Raw genomic sequence first — 14,982 nt, 5'->3', positions numbered from 1 at the left:
CGAGAGAGTGTGGGGGGGGGGGACAGTGCGAGAGAGAGTGGGGGGGGGGGACAGTGCGAGAGAGAGTGGGGGGGACAGTGCGAGAGTGTGTGTGTGGGAGGACAGTGCGAGAGAGGGGGGGGGGAACAGTGCGAGAGAGAGTGTGGGGGGGACAGTGCGAGAGAGAGAGTGGGGGGGACAGTGCGAGAGAGAGAGTGGGGGGGACAGTGCGAGAGAGAGAGTGGGGGGGACAGTGCGAGAGAGAGTGGGGGGGACAGTGCGAGAGAGAGAGTGGGGGGGACAGTGCGAGAGTGAGAGTGGGGGGGACAGTGCGAGAGAGAGAGTGGGGGGGACAGTGCGAGAGAGAGTGTGGGGGGGACAGTGCGAGAGAGAGAGTGGGGGGGACAGTGCGAGAGAGAGAGTGGGGGGGACAGTGCGAGAGAGAGAGTGGGGGGGACAGTGCGAGAGAGAGAGTGGGGGGGACAGTGCGAGAGAGAGAGTGGGGGGGACAGTGCGAGAGAGAGAGTGGGGGGGACAGTGCGAGAGAGAGTGGGGGGGACAGTGCGAGAGAGAGAGTGGGGGGGACAGTGCGAGAGTGAGAGTGGGGGGGACAGTGCGAGAGAGAGAGTGGGGGGGACAGTGCGAGAGAGAGTGTGGGGGGGGGACAGTGCGAGAGAGAGTGTGGGGGGGGGACAGTGCGAGAGAGAGTGTGGGGGGGGGGACAGTGCGAGAGAGAGTGTGGGGGGGGGAACAGTGCGAGAGAGAGTGTGGGGGGGGGGACAGTGCGAGAGAGAGTGTGGGGGGGGGGACAGTGCGAGAGAGTGTGGGGGGGGGGACAGTGCGAGAGAGAGTGGGGGGGGGGACAGTGCGAGAGAGAGTGTGGGGGGGGGACAGTGCGAGAGAGAGTGGGGGGGGGGGACAGTGCGAGAGAGAGTGGGGGGGGGGGACAGTGCGAGAGAGAGTGGGGGGGGGGACAGTGCGAGAGAGAGTGTGGGGGGGGGGACAGTGCGAGAGAGAGTGTGGGGGGGGTACAGTGCGAGAGAGAGTGTGGGGGGGGGACAGTGCGAGAGAGAGTGTGGGGGGGGGGACAGTGCGAGGGAGAGTGTGGGGGGGACAGTGCGAGGGAGAGTGTGGGGGGGTGACAGTGCGAGGGAGAGTGTGGGGGGGACAGTGCGAGGGAGAGTGTGGGGGGGGACAGTGCGAGAGAGAGTGTGGGGGGGGGACAGTGCGAGGGAGAGTGTGGGGGGGACAGTGCGAGGGAGAGTGTGGGGGGGTGACAGTGCGAGGGAGAGTGTGGGGGGGGTACTGTGCGAGAGAGTGTGTGGGGGGGGGACAGTGCGAGAGAGAGAGAGAGTGGGGGGGACAGTGCGAGAGAGAGAGTGGGGGGGACAGTGCGAGAGAGAGAGTGGGGGGGGACAGTGCGAGAGAGAGGGGGGGGGGAACAGTGCGAGAGAGAGAGTGGGGGGGACAGTGCGAGAGAGAGAGTGGGGGGGACAGTGCGAGAGAGAGAGTGGGGGGGACAGTGCGAGAGAGAGAGTGGGGGAGGACAGTGCGAGAGAGAGAGTGGGGGGGGACAGTGCGAGAGAGAGTGTGGGGGGGGGGTACTGTGCGAGAGAGAGAGAGAGTGGGGGGGACAGTGCGAGAGAGAGAGTGGGGGGGACAGTGCGAGAGAGAGAGTGGGGGGGACAGTGCGAGAGAGAGTGGGGGGGAACAGTGCGAGAGAGAGAGTGGGGGGGACAGTGCGAGAGAGAGAGTGGGGGGGACAGTGCGAGAGAGAGAGTGGGGGGGACAGTGCGAGAGAGAGAGTGGGGGAGGACAGTGCGAGAGAGAGAGTGGGGGGGACATTGCGAGAGAGAGAGTGGGGGAGGACAGTGCGAGAGAGAGAGTGGGGGGGGAGGACAGTGCGAGAGAGAGAGTGGGGGGGGGGGACAGTGCGAGAGAGTGTGTGGGGGGGACAGTGCGAGAGAGTGTGTGTGGGAGGACAGTGCGAGAGAGAGAGTGTGGGAGGACAGTGCGAGAGAGAGAGTGTGGGAGGACAGTGCGAGAGAGAGAGTGTGGGAGGACAGTGCGAGAGAGAGAGTGTGGGAGGACAGTGCGAGAGAGAGAGTGTGGGAGGACAGTGCGAGAGAGAGAGTGGGGGGGACAGTGCGAGAGAGAGAGTGGGGGGGGAGGACAGTGCGAGAGAGAGAGTGGGGGGGGGGGACAGTGCGAGAGAGAGAGTGGGGGGGACAGTGCGAGAGAGTGTGTGTGGGAGGACAGTGCGAGAGAGAGAGTGTGGGAGGACAGTGCGAGAGAGAGAGTGGGGGGGACAGTGCGAGAGAGAGAGTGGGGGAGGACAGTGCGAGAGAGAGAGTGGGGGAGGACAGTGCGAGAGAGAGAGTGTGGGAGGACAGTGCGAGAGAGAGAGTGTGGGAGGACAGTGCGAGAGAGTGTGTGGGGGGGACAGTGCGAGAGAGTGTGTGTGGGAGGACAGTGCGAGAGAGAGAGTGGGGGGGACAGTGCGAGAGAGAGAGTGGGGGAGGACAGTGCGAGAGAGAGAGTGTGGGAGGACAGTGCGAGAGAGAGAGTGTGGGAGGACAGTGCGAGAGAGAGAGTGTGGGAGGACAGTGCGAGAGAGAGAGTGTGGGAGGACAGTGCGAGAGAGAGAGTGTGGGAGGACAGTGCGAGAGAGAGAGTGTGGGAGGACAGTGCGAGAGAGAGAGTGGGGGGGACAGTGCGAGAGAGAGAGTGGGGGGGACAGTGCGAGAGAGAGAGTGGGGGGGACAGTGCGAGAGAGAGAGTGGGGGGGACAGTGCGAGAGAGAGAGTGGGGGGGACAGTGCGAGAGAGAGAGTGGGGGGGACAGTGCGAGAGAGAGAGTGGGGGGGACAGTGCGAGAGAGAGAGTGGGGGAGGACAGTGCGAGAGAGAGAGTGGGGGGGGAGGACAGTGCGAGAGAGAGAGTGGGGGGGGGGGACAGTGCGAGAGAGTGTGTGTGGGAGGACAGTGCGAGAGAGAGAGTGTGGGAGGACAGTGCGAGAGAGAGAGTGGGGGGGACAGTGCGAGAGAGAGAGTGGGGGAGGACAGTGCGAGAGAGAGAGTGGGGGAGGACAGTGCGAGAGAGAGAGTGTGGGAGGACAGTGCGAGAGAGAGAGTGTGGGAGGACAGTGCGAGAGAGAGAGTGTGGGAGGACAGTGCGAGAGAGAGAGTGTGGGAGGACAGTGCGAGAGAGTGTGTGGGGGGGACAGTGCGAGAGAGTGTGTGTGGGAGGACAGTGCGAGAGAGAGAGTGGGGGGGACAGTGCGAGAGAGAGAGTGGGGGAGGACAGTGCGAGAGAGAGAGTGTGGGAGGACAGTGCGAGAGAGAGAGTGTGGGAGGACAGTGCGAGAGAGAGAGTGTGGGAGGACAGTGCGAGAGAGAGAGTGTGGGAGGACAGTGCGAGAGAGAGAGTGTGGGAGGACAGTGCGAGAGAGAGAGTGGGGGGGACAGTGCGAGAGAGAGAGTGGGGGGGACAGTGCGAGAGAGAGAGTGGGGGGGACAGTGCGAGAGTGAGAGTGGGGGGGACAGTGCGAGAGTGAGAGTGGGGGGGACAGTGCGAGAGTGAGAGTGGGGGGGACAGTGCGAGAGTGAGAGTGGGGGGGACAGTGCGAGAGAGAGAGTGGGGGGGACAGTGCGAGAGAGAGAGTGGGGGGGACAGTGCGAGAGTGAGAGTGGGGGGGACAGTGCGAGAGTGAGAGTGGGGGGGACAGTGCGAGAGTGAGAGTGGGGGGGACAGTGCGAGAGAGAGAGTGGGGGGGACAGTGCGAGAGAGAGAGTGGGGGGGACAGTGCGAGAGAGAGAGTGGGGGGGACAGTGCGAGAGAGAGAGTGGGGGGGACAGTGCGAGAGAGAGAGTGGGGGGGGACAGTGCGAGAGAGAGAGTGGGGGGGACAGTGCGAGAGAGAGAGTGGGGGGGACAGTGCGAGAGAGAGAGTGGGGGGGACAGTGCGAGAGAGAGAGTGGGGGGGACAGTGCGAGAGAGAGAGTGGGGGGGACAGTGCGAGAGTGAGAGTGGGGGGGACAGTGCGAGAGAGAGAGTGGGGGGGACAGTGCGAGAGTGAGAGTGGGGGGGACAGTGCGAGAGTGAGAGTGGGGGGGACAGTGCGAGAGTGAGAGTGGGGGGGACAGTGCGAGAGAGAGAGTGGGGGGGACAGTGCGAGAGAGAGAGTGGGGGGGACAGTGCGAGAGAGAGAGTGGGGGGGACAGTGCGAGAGAGAGAGTGGGGGGGACAGTGCGAGAGTGAGAGTGGGGGGGACAGTGCGAGAGTGAGAGTGGGGGGGACAGTGCGAGAGTGAGAGTGGGGGGGACAGTGCGAGAGAGAGAGTGGGGGGGACAGTGCGAGAGAGAGAGTGGGGGGGACAGTGCGAGAGAGAGAGTGGGGGGGACAGTGCGAGAGTGAGAGTGGGGGGGACAGTGCGAGAGTGAGAGTGGGGGGGGACAGTGCGAGAGAGAGAGTGGGGGGGGACAGTGCGAGAGAGAGAGTGGGGGGGGACAGTGCGAGAGAGAGAGTGGGGAGGACAGTGCGAGAGAGAGAGTGGGGAGGACAGTGCGCGAGAGAGAGAGTGGGGGGGGGACAGTGCGAGAGAGAGAGTGTGGGCGGGGGACAGTGCGAGGGAGAGAGTGGGAGGGGGAACAGAATAAAAAAGAAGCATATTATCTAAATGGTGAGATAATACTGAACTATGAGATGCTGAAGGATCTGGGTGTCCTAGTGCATGAATGGCAAAAGGTTAGTATGCAGGTACAGCAAGTAATAGGAAAGCGAATAGAATGTTATCGTTTATTGCAAGGGGAATTAAATACATAAGTAGGGAGGTAATGATTCAGTTATACAGGGCATTGGTGAGACCATATCTGGAGTACTGTGTACAGTATCGGTCTCCTTATTTAGGGAAGGATGTAAATGCGTTGGAAGCAGCTCAGACAAATACCTGGAATGAGCGGGTTGTCTAATGGGGAAAGGTTGGACAGGCTAGGCTTGTATTTGCTAGAGTTTGGAAGAGTGAGAGGTGACTTGATTGAAACATCTAAGATCCTGAGAGGTCTTGACAGGGTGGATGTGGAAAGGATGTTTCCTCTTGTGGGAGAATCTAGAACTAGGGGTCACTGTTTAAAAATAAGGGGTCGCCCATTTAAGACAGAGATGAGGAGAAATTTTTTCTCTGAGGGTCGTGCGTCTTTGAAACTCTTCCTCAAAAGGCAGTGGAAGCAGAGTCTTTGAATATTTTTGAGGCAGAGTTAGATTCTTGATAAGGGGGTGAAAGGTTATTGAGGGTTGGCAAGAATGTGGAGTTGAGGTTACAGTCAGATCAGCTATGATCTTGCTGAATGGTGAAGCGAGGCCGAGGGGCCTTCTCCTCCTAATTTGTATGTTCATATGTTCAAGGCGATTTCCAGAGATAGGTGAACCTTTGCCAGTAATTACTCCTGTTTTAGTTTATTGTTTGTGCTCTACTGTGTGATTTTTATTATCCTTATTATGGCTAATACTATTCAGGTTTAGTGTTCGAAAGGTTTCATTGGAGGGTATCTGTTGATGAGTGATTAATGATTTTGTGGGCTAACATTGCAACAACATAAAGTGGTAAATGTTGCAGTAGGAAAATGGATTATTAACAATCCATTAGTTAAACAACAAGTTATATGGCAGTAAAATGTCTATTTTGAGTCAAAAACAAATCACTTGCAATGTGCAAGGAGACGGAGGAAAATGAGTCATAATCAGAAAACAACTGAAGTGGAACATGTTGAATGCGATATGATAGGAAATGAAAGGGGGGTGGTATGGTAATGAACTGTGAAATCACACTGATCTACAGTCTTTTATGGAGTCAAACATGGAGGTGTTCAATAGAGATTTGGTGAAACTGTGTCTTTCAGAGGAAATTCAAGTTGCTTTAAAGCAGATGTGTACCCACAGTGCTAATTACAATGTGGACCAGTATCATTTCCAGTCAGTGTCTTGCATATTCCTCTTTTCAACCTGAATGTACAGTATATTACATAAAAACATTTGACGCACTCAGCCATGCAGCAAAAGTTCATTAATCTTTATCCAATGTTTTTTGCTATAGGTAATGGAGTAATGGAACTGTTACGATTTCAGGTTATCTGCTAGTGCTCTTTATTCATCCTCACAGTAGAAAGCAGCTTCCATAGACAGCCCCTTGCCTTTGTAACTTTGTGTGGAGTGAATAGGTAAACATGCTGTAGGATTAACCATTATTATTTCATAGTTGTCCAATGCAGTCTACTGTCTTTAATAGGAAAAGCACTACACTAACAGACCATGTAGTTCTGACTAATCTGGTTGGTTTTATAATGAAGACAAAATTTATGCAGAAGCGTAACTGATGTAGCAGAACAATGTTAGCATTGCAAAGAATTTGTTGCTTCGCTGAAACTAAAACATAGAATCCTTCAATCCTTTATGTAGTGCACTGCTCTGCATTCACAGAATGCTACCTTGTAGTTGTCAGTTGGAATATGGTTGAATTTAAGCAAACTAAGTATCCTGAGGCTGCTGCCCTTGTATACATTTACTTTTGTTGAAGGACAGCTTCTTTGGATAAGAATCCACCTTCACCCACCCACCCACCACCCCGGGTTCTTTCTCAGCAAGCTGGTAATTAGACTTTGTACCATTTGAGTAGATGGGTATGTGGACAACAGCACAGTGACTATCTGGAGAGATGTTTGAGATGTGTGATGGAGTCCTCTTGTGCAGACTATGTTCTGTGCAGCTAACATGTTGGGTGCTATGACTTTGGATTCAAAGCCTGTTTTTTTTTAAGACAGAGCCTGATTTGAAAATCTGGGAGGCCAGAACCAGGTTAACAAAACAGTTTTTTTTCACCAGAGACATGTGGTTGGAGCTTGAATTTCAGTTTTCACTAGGTGACTCTGGAGGGTGGAAGCCAGCTGAAAAGCTAGTGATTGTTTTTAAAAGTTTCCCAGATTTTTTTTTTAAGAAAAAGACGAGCTCTTTAAATTGGAAGTTGTTTTTTCAGAGCTGACCCTTGGAAAATACAAGTTGTTGTCGTTGTTTTAGGTGCATTAAAGAGTTAGCAAGGCAAGACAAGTGAAGTTACATGTCCAGCACTGTTGTGAGCAAAACCACGCAAGTCCGAGAAGGGTACTCAGTTTTGGAGACTTTATCGGTGGGTTTCAGATTGCAGAGAAGCTGCCATTGAGTGGAAACCAGCGTTTGCATCTTGGGAGACAGGATCTGGAGATCTACTTGAAAAGTTCAAAGACCTGAAGGACTTTGTGACGGTTCAGCATCATCCTGCTGACCGGACTGCCAAAGGACTTGAGATATATCCTTGGTACATCTGATAGTTAACATATAACCTTTATATCGAATGTGATTTAACTGTCAGTTCATGTTTAATTTATGTTGGTTTTGGCTTGATTTGTGTTGGTTTTGGTTTGAATGCTAAAGTAAAATTTATAAAAGTGAAATCTTGTCTGTTTGGTTTTTGTTTCTTCAATTGGTTTTGCTTTGTTGGTCTCCACAGGGATCTTAACAAAAACAGCTGACCATTTAGGTAGAGCTTCATTTTAAACTCTATATAAATTTGCATGACTGAAATATGGTACAGAAATATTTTATGGTAACTTGAGACTTCATTCCATATTTCAGTTTAGAGCAAGTCTGAATGTTTGAAAAATGGGAACTCAAGAGACAGGATTTTCACTTGCATTGTGTCTCACCAAGTTCTCAGAACATCCCAAAGCTCTTCATAACCAGTGGATTATCTTCCGAAGTACAATCATTATTATTTTGCAAAACTCTGTAGACATTCTGTATACAACAGGTTTGAGTTAAGTATGTTACCAGGACATTGGGAGAGCTTCATGCTTCTCTGTCTCTGCATATCTCATCTCTCGCTCTGGCACATTCGCACTCCCATCTGTGTGCGGTTTTTCAGTGGGGTCCAATTTTGTTTGTGTCCATCTAATGTGCTAACTTCAGTTTCCGTATGCCGAGTTTATATAGGCCTTTACTATTAAAAATTGCATGCAAAACTACTTTTGAATATGACAAACAGCACATCTAGTTATTGACAGGTAATTTTAAAAAGTAATTGTTACTGGCTAACATTTATTGAATTAAATGGAATTGATATACAATATATTCAGTAGATACTATTTCAGTACTGAAAGGTGAATTTGAGATCTAGTTCTGAAATTGGCAAATAGGTGATGATTGTTCCTGAATGCAATGACACTTCACAAAGAATTGCAGAGGTGAAAACAAAAATATTTCACCTAGCAATGTTTTAAAATATTCAAGATGACAAATTCTGCACTTAAGTAAAAATTATTTCTGCCTATTTGACTATAGAATTATTTGGATCATCACTAGATGAAACTCATTTAGTTGCCATTGAGGGTTTGATATATTTGGTGAATTGAGGATCATATTGCAGCAGAATTATCTTGGAACCATCTTGGTGTAGCAACTTTTGTGGTAATTACTATGTTAAAATGCAGCTAATGCTAAATGAGTGGTTCTTCTGTTTATTTCAATTGTCAATAGATAAGACGCAATCTTTGACCATAAGAAATAGGAGTAAGTCATTCGGCCCTTTAAGCCTACTCCGTCATTCAATAAGATCACGGTTGATCTGATTGTGGCCTTAACTCCACTTTCCTGCCTACCCTCCCCGCAACCTCACCCCCCCACAAATAACCCGAGACTCTCTTTGCCGATCAACAATCTGTCTAACTCGGTCTTGAATATATTCAATGACACAGCCTTCACTGCTCTCTGGGGAAGATTTCACAACCTTCTGAAAGAATAAAAATTCCTGTTCATCTCTGTCTTAAATGGGAGACCCCTTATTTTGACCGTACATTAAGAGCAAGAGGATAACTAAGGGAAGGGCCAATCAGAGATGTACAAGGTAACTTGTGCATGGATGCAGAAGATGTGAGCAGGGTTCAGAATGAGTACTTTGTCTCTGTCTTCACAAAGGAGAGGGCTGATGCAGACATTGTAGTTAATGAGGAGGAGTGTGAAATATTAGATATGAGCATAATGAGAGAGGAAGTATGAGAGGGTCTGACATCCTTGAAAGTGGATAAATAACCAGGGCCAGATGGATTGTATCCCAGGCTGTTGAAGTCGGGGAGGAAATAGTGGTTGCTCTGAGGATCATTTTCAAATCCTCACTAGATACAGGCAAGGTACCAGAGGATTGGAGGTCTGCGAACGTTGTATCATTGTTTAAAAAGGGTGCGAGGGATAGGCCAAATAATTATAAGCCGGTCACTCTGACCTCGGTGGGCAAATTATTCAAATCAATTCTGAGAGATAGGATAAACTGTCAAATGGAAAGGCACAGATTAATCAGAGATAGTCAGCATGGATTTGTTAAGGGAAGGTCATATCTTAGTAATTTAATTGAATTTTTTGAGGAACAAGGAGGATTGATGAGGGTAGTGCCGTGGATGTGGCCTACATGGATTTTAGTAAGGCATTTGACAAGGTTCCACATGGCAGACTGGTCAGAAGAGTAAAAGCCCATGGGATACAGGGGAATTTGGTGAGTTGGATCCAAAATTGGCTCAGTGACGGGAAACAAAGGGTAGTAGTTGACTGATGTTTTTGCGAATGGAAAGCGGTTTCCAGTGGCATTCCACAGGGCTCAGTGTTCGGTCCCTTGCTGTTTGAGGTATATATTAATGATTTGGACTTAAATGTGTGAGGCATGATTGGGAAATTTGCAGATAACACAAAAATTGGCCGTGTGGTTGATAGTGAAGAAGATAGCTGTCAAATCGAGAATGATATCAATGGTTTGGTTGAGTGGGTGTAAAAGTGGCAAATGGAATTCAGCCTGGAGAAGTGTGAGGTAATACGTTTGTGGAGGGCAAACAAAGAAAGGGAATACACAGTAAACAGGAGGATATTGAGAGGGGTAGAGGAAATGAGAGACCTTGGAGCGCATGTTCACAGGTCCCTGAAGGTGGCAGGACAGGTAGTAAAGTGGTGAAGAAGGCATATGGGATGCTTTCCTTTATTGGCCAAGGTATAGAATACAAAAGCAGGGATGAAATGCTGGAACTGTATAAAATGCTGGTTAGGCAACAGTTGGAGTATTGTGTACAGTTCTGGTCACCACATTACAGGAAGGACATAATTGCTCTGGAGAGAGTACAGAGGAGATTTACAAGAATGTTGCCCGGGCTTGAAAATTGCAGCTATGAAGAAAGATTGGATAGAGTAGGGTTGTTTTCCTTAGAGCAGAGGAGACTGAGGGGTGACTTAATTGAGGTGTATAAAATTAGGAGGGGCCTAGATAGAATAGGCAGGAGGGACCTGTTTCCCCTCGCGAAGAAGTCAATTACCAGGGGGCACAGATTTAAGGTGATTGGTAGAAGGATTAGAGGGGACATGAGGAAAACTTTTTCACCCAGAGGGTGGTGAGTGTCTGGAATTCGCTGCCCTGATTGGTGGTGGAGGCAGAAACCCTCAACTCCTTTGAAATGTACCAGGGCCTGCACCTGAAGTGCTGTAACCTGCAAGGCTGCGGGTCAAGTGCTGGAAGGTGGGATTAGAACAGGCAGCTAGTTTTTCTCAGCCACCGCCTCTGAAGGCCTGTGAATGGGCATAATTAGTGGAAACTTGCCATGGTAAAACTAGATGTTGACTAGTGGCAAGGTCAGATCACCTTTGCACTGCTGACAGGTTCGGGGAAACAGTGACCAGTTTGCATTTTCTTCTGCTTATGCAACATGATGCTGAAACAAATGCCAATTATAATATAAAACTACTCGAATGCTGCTTCATTGTTAAATACTAAACACCAAAAAATTTTCCTCAGAAAAGTTCTAAACATTCTCACTATACTGACCATGTTTTCCCTTTTTTCCTCAGCCTCTTCTGCCCTATTCTTGATGTGTCCTCTGTGTCCTTTATTTTCATTATCTAAAAATTAACTTTTATTCAAATCTAACTTTAAAATTTTTCTCAAAACTTTTTTTCTTTTGGCTCCCTGCTTCCACTACCAATATTAAAAGGGACAGCAATGGCTTTTTTAAAAATTGCCATTTGACAGAAAATGGAGTCCATTTTCTATCAAAAGATCAGGTTTAAAATAGCAGGTTGTTCATAACTGTTCTTTTATCTTCAGATGATTACTTGATCAATTTAAAAAAAGGGAAATCTCACTTTTGTATCTTTTTTTTTTAAAGATATGAGAATACATGGGCAGCCCTGCACAAACGAGCCGTGGAATGTGCTAAGGTCGGAGAGGTATGATATCAAAGTCAATTACAAATATTCGGTTCAGTTCAGTTCATCCACAACTAATGCTCAAATAGAATTCCACAACTTTGTTGAATATCTTATGGATATTAATTTGGTTTCCAATCTTTTTATTCTGTTATATATTGGAAGGAACATGTTGACAAAGGCAGACACCAAGATGGCCAGATCAGATTTTTAATGATGTCATCACGCACTGGGCATGCTCATAACATAGGAATGCAGTACACTGCTTCCCCTTTTAAAAAAAAACTTTTAATAAACAGTTTCCAGGTACACTAACTATACAGCTTCAAAAGCAAACACATCTTTGAGAATATGCACATTTGGCAAAATGACTGCTGACTTTTTCTTTAAATTATATCTATAAATCAAGTCTAACAACTTGTTTACATAGTCTTTCTGATCTCTCAGGTTTTGGTGTAGGGTCAAGTTTTGGATTGTCTGGTTTCAGTTCAGGACTTGTTTCTTTTTCCGGAACTGGTACTTCAGGCACCCAAGTCTGAACTGGTTCACATTCTGGAAAAAGCTTGCTATCAAGTAAGTCATGCTCAAGTTTTGGATCATTGCTCGCTGGGATTATGTAATCTATGTGAACACTTCTCACTTTTCCACCAGTTTCAACTATGTATCTCTTAGTACCAGAAACTTGTGCGACATTTTCTACATTACACTTGTGTGACTTGTGAGGGGGGCTCAGAACATAAACATATTCATTTCTCATGAAACTATGTTCTCTTTTTGTTTGTGTCATACTGCATTTCTGACTGAACTGTTTTCATTCAACTTTAGCAGTCAGATTTGGTTGAACTAAACTCAAACGTGTTTTTAATCTTTGCTTCGTTAGTTGAGTGTGGAGTTGTTCTGTACTTCAGAAAATTAGCTAATCTCTGTTTCATACTGCAACTTGAACATTCATGCAACACTTGCTTCTTGAGTGATTCCTTGACTATTCTCGCAGATTTTTTCTGCTGCTGCATTTGATGTCAAATGATATGAAGGAGTGAGGGTATGTTTGATACCATTTTGCTTTATGAAGTTCTGAAACAGAGCAAAATGAAATTGAGAGCTGTTATCTGAGACAAACTGCGCTGGTAAACCATGGCAAGCAGAAATGGATTTTAACTCCTCTATTGTCCTTTCAGCTTTGTTGTTTTGGCCGTATGCTTTACTTGGATCCGCGTAGTGACTGTCAATAATTAATAAGAAATTTTCACTTGCCTTTTTGCAAAAGTCTACGTGCAGTCTTTCAAATGGCCAAGTCGCCCACGACCATGGTTTTAGATGAATTTTTGGCAGTTTATTCCTGCAATTTTGACAAATAGTAAATTTTCTAATCAATGATTCTAGATCACCATCTAGACCAGGTCAATAAACAAAACTTCTGGCTATGGATTTCATACTAGTTATACCATGTGTTCAGTATGAAGGTCTGCCAGAATCTTGTCTCATAAAGAACTAGGTACTACCATTCTGTGACCCCACTTAATGCATCCCTGTTCACATGACAACTTGTTACGTCGATTGTGGAACAGTTTCAGTTCCACATCAGAACACTGGTCAAACTCTGTCCAACTGTTCAAAGTCTGTTCGTAGACTCTTTTTAAAACTAGGTCTTTGAGTTCCAGCTACAATTTCAGTTGCAGAGATTGGAAAGTCCTCATCCACAACTCCTATTGTGAAGATTGCACCCTCACAGCCTACTTTTGAGTCTTCATGCGGCAAACCTTTAGGATTCTCAGCTATTGGATTCTCCTTTGAACTATGATATCCAATGTTGTAGTCGTATTGTGAGAGAAGTACAGCCCACTGCTGCATCCATGACACTGTCATATTATTGGTATTGCTGTGACCATTATAAACTGTGGTTCAGTTGGTAGCACTCTTGCCTCTGAGTAGAAGTTTGTGGGTTCAAGGCCCACTCCAGGACTTCAACGCAAAAATCAAGACTGACATTCCAGTGCACTGAGGGAGTGTTGCTGTGTCAGAGTTGACCTCTTTCGGATGAAACGTTAAACCGAGGCCCTGTGTACCCTATCAGGTGGATGTAAAAGATCCCATGGCACTATTTTAAGGAAGAGCAGGGGAGTTATCTCCAGTGTCCTAGTCAATATTTAACCTTCAATCAACATCATCAGAAAAAGTTATCTGATCATTATCACACTGCCGTATGTGGGAGCTCGCTGTGCACAAATTAGTTGCCGCATTTCCTACATTACAACAGAAACTACAGTTCAAAAAAGTACTTTATTGGTTGTAAAGCATTTGGGTCATTCTGTGGTCATGAAAGAGACTATATAAATGCAAGTCTTTTTTTTTGAAAGTGTGAACACAGCCATGATGACTTGTCCCTCTTTTCATCTATGATGGAGGACCTAGTCTATACTTGGTATTTTAGCTTAATGGCGTTGCCATTCGGGGATGACGCGCATGCATCAGCATTCTACTGCTGTGTACTATAGTGTGCGAGTACACACAGGGTGTTGCAACATTAGATCACTTATTTATTCATTTTTTATCCTAAACATTTATGTATTGTCTGTATTCTGATCTGTATCACTTGTAGATGCTTTGGAAGGCAATTTAAATGCAACATCAGCAAAATTTATGGACTTGGCAGCTAGTTGTGATGGGTGCACCATGTAACAGTTTCACCAATAGGTATTGTAAAACCTGGGGAATAGCCAGTTCAGACTATTTACGTAAAGCGTCAGTAGGCCACTGCTACTTAATACAGTCTCCTGATCGGTTTTGTGTGCTGAAAAAGATTAGAATTATTGAACAATTTGAATTAAGCAGTTTTAATGCCACAGTAAAATTGGGAATTTAATGCTAATAAAAATTTAAACTATCAGGTAATTTGACTTTCAACTAGATCGTAGTTAAATTGTTACTTGTTTTTAAATGTATTTTCATCTGGATTTACTAACTGGTTCACGATGTTGCAGGCAGTAGATGGCAAAGTGGTGGTACTGTCAGCAGACTGGGAGAAAAAAAGGAACCACTTAATTGAGCTGCAGGAGCAGCTCCAACAAATTCCAGCATTGTTAATAGGCCTGGACACCCTGACATCCAGACTTGGTGAGTGTTTTTTTTCTCTCAGTTAAATCAGGAAGATGCTTGCAGTGCCCAGTAATTTTTTCTTTTCTTGCTTTGGTAATGTATTCTGTGATGTTTAGTTGTGAAATTTATTACAAGAATACAAGTCAAATTATCTTGCAAACATAATTTGGAGTTTAAAACTACAAATATTACAGGCTTATTTTTCAAGGTTACAACTTCAAATCACTTAAAGTAGTCCTTAGCTGTTCGTTAAAAATATAAGCATTCCTGTATATTCCTGTTTCTTGAAAGCTTCATTACTAGGGAAACATGTTGTAATGTGGCTTCTTTGAAGGAGAAGGTGAGCTGCCTGCTATTACTCCCTTGGCTGTGGATCTTGTTGAATAACTATGCCATGAGGCTTGAAGCCACCATGAATACCCTAGACCCTACTGTTTTGCCAGTCTAATTGCGGCTTATGGCTTTGGGGCCTATGCACGCACTTTGGATCATGCTATACTCTAGATTGAACAGAATGGAGAGGTCCTGGCCAGTGGTATTAACAGGCATATAATGTCTGTATTACTTAGACAAATGGTCCCTAAATCCAAAATCATCATTTATTTTTAAAAAGGTCTTCTCTGTAGAATGCAGTATACATTGCAGTC

General features: G+C 47.1%; 1 protein-coding gene across 2 annotated transcripts in view; it reads left to right on the top strand.

Annotated features, from left to right (window-relative positions):
* Nucleotides 1-14,982, top strand: part of LOC137384137 (dysbindin-like) — a 313,146-nt gene that overhangs the window by 40,928 nt on the left and 257,236 nt on the right. For both annotated transcript variants that reach the window (XM_068057754.1, XM_068057752.1), the window contains exons 4-5: nt 11,200-11,260; nt 14,221-14,353. In XM_068057754.1, coding sequence (XP_067913855.1) covers nt 11,200-11,260; nt 14,221-14,353 — 194 coding nt within the window. The remainder of the gene's footprint in view (nt 1-11,199; nt 11,261-14,220; nt 14,354-14,982) is intronic.

The sequence above is a fragment of the Heterodontus francisci genome, chromosome 2 (genome assembly GCF_036365525.1).
Source record: "Heterodontus francisci isolate sHetFra1 chromosome 2, sHetFra1.hap1, whole genome shotgun sequence".
NCBI classification, from domain to species: Eukaryota; Metazoa; Chordata; class Chondrichthyes; order Heterodontiformes; family Heterodontidae; genus Heterodontus; species Heterodontus francisci.
This window is presented reverse-complemented; position numbering and strand designations above follow the sequence as displayed.